The sequence below is a fragment of the Lissotriton helveticus genome, chromosome 1_1, assembly GCF_964261635.1.
Source record: "Lissotriton helveticus chromosome 1_1, aLisHel1.1, whole genome shotgun sequence".
Lineage (NCBI taxonomy): Eukaryota > Metazoa > Chordata > Amphibia > Caudata > Salamandridae > Lissotriton > Lissotriton helveticus.
In genome coordinates this window covers 1,390,843,695-1,390,852,525 of record NC_136057.1, presented here as the reverse complement: position 1 = coordinate 1,390,852,525, position 8,831 = coordinate 1,390,843,695, and the positions used below count along the sequence as shown (strand labels likewise).

General features: G+C 49.7%; 1 protein-coding gene across 1 annotated transcript in view; it reads right to left on the bottom strand.

Annotated features, from left to right (window-relative positions):
* Positions 1-776: 776 nt before the first annotated feature.
* Positions 777-8,831, bottom strand: part of ANKRD54 (ankyrin repeat domain 54) — a 75,439-nt gene continuing 67,384 nt past the window's right edge. Inside the window, exon 8 of the mRNA XM_078684157.1 lies at positions 777-1,938. Within this exon, the coding sequence (XP_078540283.1) occupies positions 1,864-1,938 (75 nt within the window). The 3' untranslated portion in view covers positions 777-1,863. The remainder of the gene's footprint in view (positions 1,939-8,831) is intronic.

The following is an 8,831-nucleotide window of genomic DNA, read 5'->3' as shown; positions in this document are numbered from 1 at the left end:
ATAAAATTTCCAAGAAGACTGCACCCGGAGTTCACGTTCATCAAGTGATGTCAGTTGACAGTTTGCTGCCTAACGAGAAGTAAAACTCAGTATCATGGTTCTTTGAATTTGACAGAACGCTTCATTGCATGACCAAACGATTTAAGCGGCTGCACAGTGAATGCACTTAGTTTTGTCATTTTCTAGCTCTTTTCCAAAATTGTAGTTTGGGCTCAACTGTCCATTTACAGCTGTGATATGTGGAGACAGGCTGAATTTGCAGTAACCCCTCAATGCAATCCTACCTTTTCTCTCAGAGTCCAAACCAGTATTGATTCCACGGTTCTATAGATCCAGAATGTGGCAGATCCTTCTAGCCGAGAAGAGCCAGAACTAGGCGTCATCAGTGTACACAATCATCAAAAGGCATCTTCACACACAAACTTGGCTAAATTAGAGAATCCAATCCTCCTTTCAAATGTCAGCAAGGTCTTTCAGCCTCTGCCCCCCCAAATCTCATGTGCTAGCGATATCCTTTACTAACTGACGAAAGTCAGCTACTGTTTGTAGAGTGACGAGGATCAAGGAGAATACCCAAGAAATCCTAAGAACAAGACTATCATCAGACTACTCCTGGCTGCGTAATATCCCAACACAAGCTTCTGGTGTTCTGTGTGGGGGAGCAGAGGTGTGGTCAGAGGACAGCAAGACAGAACAGACGTGCATTGTATCTTTTCTTCAGGTCTTACAAAATATATCTCCAACTCAGGCCAACACCCAAGCACAGTACAAGTCCAGGCAGTTGGGGGCATCTGTATTACATATAAAAACATTTCAAAGCAAACAAAGACTCACAATAACAAAGCAGCAGCTAGAGCGAATATGCAAAGCTCTCACAAATGGGGAGGGTGTCCTTGAGACCCATCCTCAGCGATCTTGAAAACCCTCCGTTTCTCCCTCGATTCCCAAGTATATGATGGTTGGGAGGGTAATTATAAACCCGCTAACACTCAGGAACTCTCTGTGGACAGCAGGCCAGATTTCGCAGTAAATTGCAATTTTAAACCAAACAGCATAAAAAAAAAAAGGTAGAAGCAGCAGAATTATGTTGATCGGCTCGGAAGTATAAAGAAAAAAAACAGTAATTCAATGTTTGTCACATTTTCACAGTAAACGAGTTTAAATTTCCCATCACGTATTCACATTTTTTGCTGGTAAGTCTCACAGAAAACAAAACAGACAAAGCATTTTTTTTCTCCTCCGAAGTTCTGACAACTCCACTTTTGGGGCTGAAAGGGTTTTCTTTCTAAAAACAGAGAAGAGATCTCGGTATTTCTCTGTATCTGTGATATGGATTGTCAGCCGTTTCTGTAAAGTCAAAATTACTAAACTTAAGGGCATTTCTCACAGCAGTAATGTCACCTTTTGGTACCATGTGGAAATGATCTTCGCCCGAGTAGAAGTCCCTTAGCTGCAAAAGCGATCCGGTTCACATATATACACTTCTCATTGTGCGCTCAGTTAAAAGGAGGCGAAACAGAACAAAAGGAAAATGATATGTAAAGCACTCAGTCCAACTTCAAAAGTCTGCTGTATGGTCAGATTACTGCAGATGTCTGTAGACACTGAACTCGCATCAGGAGTTTGGAGCTAGACATGCCAACATGGTAGTTTTGCATCTCATATGATTAACTTCAATTTGGGGCTACTAAAATCAAAAAAAGCGCACACAACGAATAGTCTGTTTCACCCTTGCTCAGCAGTCATGTCCTGCCAAACAATATTGCCAAGTCAAGATGTTAGTCTGTGTGAAGACGACGTTCTCATCATTCCATTCTCCGTTCGTCAGTATCCTTTGTGTGAGGCCGACTCCATCATCATCGGCTACCTGTCCTCCATCTTGTGCATCTGCAGGCTGAGCGAGGTGAAGCTGGCCAGAAGATCTGTCACTTCATCCACCTGAAAGGGCAAGAGGAGGCAACAGTTAGAACAAACTTCAAACTCCTCATCCACGCACACAAAGCCCTACACAACGCCGGACCATCATACCTCAACAACCGACTCAGCTTCCACACCCCCACCCGCAGCCTCCGCTCTGCCAACCTCGCCCTCGCCACAGTTCCTCGCGTCCGGAAAACCACCGCCGGGGGCAGATCCTTCTCCTACCTCGCCGCCAAGACCTGGAACACTCTCCCTACCAACCTACGTCAGACCCAGGACCTGCTGGCCTTCAGAAGACTTCTCAAGGCCTGGCTTTTCGATCAGTAGCTGCCTCCCCCGCAAGCGCTTTGAGACCCTCACGGGTATGGAGTGCTTTACAAATGGTAATGATTGAAGTTGGCATCTCCGTGAGACCAGCACTATAGCAGCCATCTTAAGGAAGCAGGCCATTCATGTGCAGCACCGGGATGGGGTTACCTTACTTAGAGCTTAAAGTTCAATATTTATTTGTTGACTTCTAAAGCTCGACCTCGATCTGCACTGCTGGATTTAAACTTTGTACAGAGGAGCGATAGAGAAAAACAGCCAAAGTCAGCCATAGAATTAACCTAACCTACACTACTGTGCTGAAGACGTAATGCTACTGGTTAAGATATACGCGTCTGGTGCTGTCGTATAATGAGTTTTTCTATAGGGAAAACGGAGCTGAAGAAGTGGTACAATAGCAGGAACAATTGATTGGGGTAGTGCACTGGTCATGACGGGGAGGCAGGCGCGCAACACCCCACCCCAGCCCCCAAGCCCCACTCCCCGTCATGACCAGGGCCCCCAAATCCCCGTCGTGTGTGTCAGCCCGGGCTGAGACAGCTTCCCGGGCTGGCGACCGTTTTATTGCAGCCGCGCCCGAGTACTTCACAGGTCTTTTTATTAGCCCCCCTAAATGTGGCTTTATTTGCGCCTCTGCGTGGAGGGTGCGTAGAAAGTATGCAAAACTATTTAAATTGCATTTAAAACGAGCGCACACAATCCAAATGGGTATCAACTCATTGTACATTCGAATCAAGATGCAAGCACATTGTGTTGAAATATAAGGAGTTGGAATAAGTGGTGCTAGACAGGAGGTGGCATTTCACGGGAAAGTTATGTATTGGTATCTGGGGGAAACACCAGTAAACAAGGTATGTGCCAAGCCGTGCAATGTCCTCTCACACGATCAACGTGTGCCAATGATCTGAAACGCCCAGAACAAGACAGGCTCAAAACAGCGTCTCTGAAATGTCATCCGGGTTGGGAAAGGGTCAAGCACATATCCATGTTACTTAGTACGTTCAAGTCCACCAGCCAGTGAGTTAGGACATGTCCATATTGCCTTACACACCTGTTCCCCTGGGCCTCGTTCACCGCTATAGTGCTGAGCTCACTAGGACCCCCCCCCCCCCCCCCCCACCCCCAACCACCCAGACAAAGCTCTCTCTGAAACACTGGGTGGACTTTCAGAGTGGATCAGGGACTGCATCAGCATGCCGTCACTGTGTTTACAGAATGCAGGCTACAATCCCATTTGAAGGTGTGGCTGGTTCGATGCTTACGCATAATTACAGGGAAGCTTCACCATCGAGGCCAACCTGTCTGTGGAGCATGCAACAGTGTCAACTTGACCCGACACGTTCCCCTGTAAAACACACGCTCCCGGGCACCTGAGGGTTATATTGTGGATACAAGAGCGCGGGCACCACCTCACAGTGGTGCACGGTGGGTAACGTGTGAAGGCTGTAATCACTAGACTCCTCTTTGGGGAGGGGGCTAGGTGCGCAGGTATGCGAAGGGGGTTCTACACTTTGGCTACGTTCATTGCCCTACGAACTCTGACGTGTGGCACGAGAATGCGTTAAAACTAGCTTCGTTTGGATCCAGAATGCACTGGAGACGCACACACAACTCGAATCTTAAGCACTCATGGATTTCCAGGATACTGCCCCCCCCCTACCCCCCTCCATGCTTAAGGCCCGTGATATCATGACCACCAGCCACTGCAGCTGGATGACTGTCTGTGCTTACCAGCCACAGCAGCTGCCTGATGGAAGCATGGCGATGACATCAGAGCCGTGTGACTATCGACACACACCCCATTTCTTTTCCTCATGAATCATGTTACAGCCAGCGGGGTCGATCCAAAAATTCTTGGCAACATAGAGCAAAATTGCATTTTGCTGCCTTCTCGCTCTCACAAAGAGGCCACATTTGATGCTTCTGGGGCAAATGTAGTGTTCCCTTGCTGATGGCGCCCTGGTCAGCTGCCTGATTTTATTTGAATGTAGCAGCAGCTCTGGAAGCCAAAACCTAATCTTGGATACCCTTGGTGGGTGTTGTGTAATTCTGTATTGCCCGAGAGGCGCAGGTCTGGAACCACAACCATCCTCACCAATCAGGTGAATCCAACATAGAGCCTGATCCAAACCAGATTACCATGGTACCTGCATAAATACATGCAAACTCATTTGCAGAGCGGTTAATCCGAAAACGTGGCATGGATCTAGCCACCTGTACACTTGTGTCATACACCCTTGAGGTGAGCGAAACGAGCATAAAGGACCCGAGAACATACATAAATGGCCAATCCAGGCACGCCCAGAGCTGATGGAGCTGGTTTCTTGGAGCAATATTCCTGGTGCACAGTCGCCACCTGGACCCAGTACATACGGCTCTGGTCAACCGCGCAATGGATGTTGGATGAATTATTCTCTTGCAGGTGGAAAGCCCACAGTCTCTCACAGGAAGTCTTCCTACTGTGTGAACAGTAAAATGACCCTCACCATCAGCCCTGTCTCTTCACAACTCTATCGTGGCAGAAAACAATCCTTTAAGAAGTAATTAGTTAAAGCTGCATGCTTTAAAGCAGTGGTTTTTAACCTTTTGACTTCGGTGGACCCACACTTCATCATTACTGGAACCTGGGGACCCGCACGGAATCAATATTGGATTCTGGGGACACACAATGAGTCATTACTGGAAGCCGGTAACCCTGGCTTAAGAATTTGATGACGTGAACCACAAAAATAATGTACAAAAAAATACAGAATCAAGCATTCATCAAACAAATACACAAATGATGAAATATTTTATTTAATTAACAATCAATTATCAAAAAAATATAATGTTTGAATTTTAGGTTTAAAGTATTTTATTAAAGTATTTTATCAGAGAAGCACAGCGGTACAGCAGTGAAAAATAGGAAAGAAACCGGGCATTGAAAGGCAGTGTACAGCGTGAGAATTTAAGGCTGTCTCCTGAGCACCCCGCCACCTGCAAAGTTCAACAGTCCCGGCTAGGCGGGAACCTCCGTAGGCGGCTTCCTCGAGCATTGAATCTGAACGTGGATCAGAAAGCAAATAACTACCCCGCTGTACTTCACATTCAACTTAACAAACTACCCCAACAGCCACCCACGCCCACCCCCTTTCCCACCCCCCCGCCCCTTGTCCGGTGTTACGCGAAGAATATCTCAGAAACGCACAGCTCCCGTCCTGTTCTCTCTACTCCTGATGCGTATAGGGTGCCCCCTTCTTCCTGTTGGACATTCAAGTGATCGGTGGTGTAAGCCTAAGGAGCCTCAGGTATCTGGGGCACGTAAGCTCCCTGAATTCAGTAGCCAGTAATGCATGGAATGGTTGCCACAGCTCCGTGAATTGATCGACCTCCCCAGCCAGTGTAAGCGAAATTTTTTCCATACCCAGTACATGCCACAGCCGGTGTAGCCAACCTGTGATTGAGGGAATGGTGGAGGTGCGCCAGTGTATTAGAATGTTCTGTACAGCCGAGCCCAAAGCGATGGCGATGTGTCTCCCTCTCCGGGATTTCAACGGGTACATTAAGGCGTTAGGGAGGCCCAGCAGGGTATAGGCAGGGAAGCGGGGCAACTCTATGTCAAAACATTTATCTATTTCATCAATCACCTCCTTCCAGTAACCCTGTATCAATTGGCAGTCCCATAAAATATGTGTCAGTGTCCCAGTGTGCCCGCAAGCGCGCCAACATGCAGTGTCTGTGAGTCTATTCATCTCGTGCAGGCGCTCGGGAGTGTGGTACCAGTACGTTGACACCTTGGTGAAGGTTTCAGTCAGCCCCACATGATAAGCAGAATGTCGCGCTCGGTATGAGATTTGCTCCCATTCCTTGTGGCTAAGTGTTCTCCCCAGTTCCCTGTTCCATCTCTCTCTACCAGGATTATAGATGTGTGTGGGCGGCGGCTGAAGCATTTTATACAAATCAGATATGAGTTTGGCGTCCGAGGTACGCGTCGCCATCCATCTTTCAAAAGGGAGCAAGTTCCTGTCCGCAGCCTCCCGCACCTGTGGATGTAGCGCCCAATGTCTGACTTGCCAGTATCTCATCCTATCCGCCTCGGTCAGCTGGTAGCTCCCTTTAAGGTCGTCAAAGGAGAGGACTCCATCCCCACCGTACACATGAAAAAGTGTCCTGCACCCATTCTCTCGCCAATGCGGAAAGGCTCCCGGTTCTGTCCCAGGTGTGAAGTCTGGGTTGTCCACAATAGGCGTGAACGGAGAGGGGAACGAGGTGAGCTCGAAGCGGACACTAGTGGCATCCCATACCCTCAGCGGAACACTCGTAACATAGGAAGCGTAGAGATTCGGGGGTCTGTGTCGTCTACGCAGGAACGGTATTTCCTGCAAGGGCCGACCCGCCACAGCCTGGTCCTGGAAGAGCCAATGCTTATCCGACTCCCACCTGCTCCATTCCACCAGGTACCTCAACTGCGACGCCTGGAAATATTTGTGAAGGTCAGGGACACCCAGTCCTCCCGCCTCCGGCGCTAAGGTCGTCAATGCTCTCTTCATTCGGGGTTTACGGCCCTGCCAGACGAATTGGGACAGTGCGGTCTGCATCATCCGGATCCAGCCTTTGCGGGGCTGCAGCGGAAGTGCCCGGAAGAGATACAGGATCTGTGGAAGCACCGTCATCTTCAGCGCCGCTATCCTGCCTAGCCACGATATCGTCCCCTTGCTCCACCTCCCCAGTTCCTCCTTCACTTTCTTGCCAAGCATCTCGTAATTAACCGCCACCATCGCCGGCAGCGTGGGAGCCAGCAGGATACCTAAATACGGCACATGGTTCCGCGACCACTTGAGCGGGAACCGCCTCTGCAACTCTCTCCTCGTCCCAGGCGTCAGGGAAACATCCAACGCCGTGGATTTCCCCAAGTTCATCTTAAACCCAGCCGCTCTCGCGAAAGCTTCGAGCTCCGCCATACATGCGGGTAAAGCCCGCTGCGGATCCTCCAGTGTAAAAATAACATCGTCCGCGTACAGGCTGACCGTATGGGTATAACCCCCCATCCGCACACCAAGGGCGTCTGGGTTTTGTCTCACCCTCTGGGCAAAAGGCTCCATGTAGAGGGCGAAAAGGAGAGGGGACAGCGGGCATCCCTGTCGCGTGCCGCGCTCAATATAGAAGCGCTTTGATCCACAGCCATTGACACGCACCGTAGCCGACGGGAACTTATAACAATTAAAGACCATGCATCTAAATCTCTCCCCTACGCCCATGCGAGTCATCACCTGCTCAAGATACGGCCAGTGCACCCGGTCAAACGCTTTTTCGGCGTCGACCGAAAGGAGCATCCTTTCCCCGGGGATTCGCGAAGCCTTTTCCAGTATGTGTACCAACCGCTTGGTATTATCCACCGTTTGCCTGCCAGGGACAAAGCCGGACTGGTCCGGTTCAATCAGTCCGGGGAGATACTGCGCCAATCTCGCCGCAAGGATCCCTGTGTAGATTTTAAGATCCACATTTAGGAGGGAAATCGGTCTATACGAGCCACACTGGGCCCTGTCCTTCCCTGGTTTAGGTATCACCGACACAGTGGCTTGCAGGAGATCCGGTGGGATAGCACCGGGGCAGTCGAAAGAGTTAAACAGCTTGGTCAAAATAGGAGCTAAAGTAGTGCAAAAAGTCCTATAGAAAAGGGTGGTGTATCCATCTGGTCCCGGGGCTTTCCCGAGTTTCAGCCTAGCGATCGCTGCAATAACCTCTTCTATCCTAATCTCTCGGTCCAAGTGATCGGTTTGCATTGGAGCTAGGGACGGGAGAGTCACTGAATCAAGATAGTCATCAGGGACCCCAGTCGTCGAGCCGTCCTCCGCATAGAGCTCGGAGTAGAACTGTCGAAAGGCCTCAGCTATTTCGACATCTTCTGTAACCGTGCGCCCTCCTGTTACCGTAAGTTCTTTGACTCTGCGGCATTGATGTGCGATTCTGAGCTTAGCCGCTAGTAACCGGCCACAACGATCCCCTCCCGTATAATATGCGTGCTTCAAACGGAGAGCCGCATATTCAGCTCTGTCTAGGTCTAGAGACGACAAGAGTTTTCTTGCTGCCTTCAGTTGTTTCCAAATTCTAGGAGCCCCCGTTCTCCGATGCACCTGTTCTAATTCCCTGACCTTTTGCGTGAGTTCCTCCCGTTTAACCTTCCTCTCTCTATTTTCGGTCGCCGATATCTTTATGAATTCTCCCCGTAAAACCGCCTTAAGCGCCCCCCATTGAGTCGCAGACGTAGTGTCGGGGTTAGAGTTATGTAGTTGAAAGTCAGCCACCGCCTCGGTGATACGTTGCACCACAACTTTTTTGTGTAAAAGAGTGTCTCGAAGACGCCAGACCCCACGCCGAACTGGGGCCGACGGGGGCAGGAAGGTCCCCGAGACCGGTGCGTGGTCTGATAGGGAGATGACCCCGAGCATATGTTTTGTGTGCGTGCGAGAAATAGGAGTAGTCCCTATCTGCAGGGTGCAATCCCCTCCAAAGATCGTGCATATCGAATTCAGCTAGTTGTGTTTTCATAGCGTGTGACAGTTCCCCGGTCTGCGGAAAGCGCTGCGCTGATCTATCTAATGAGG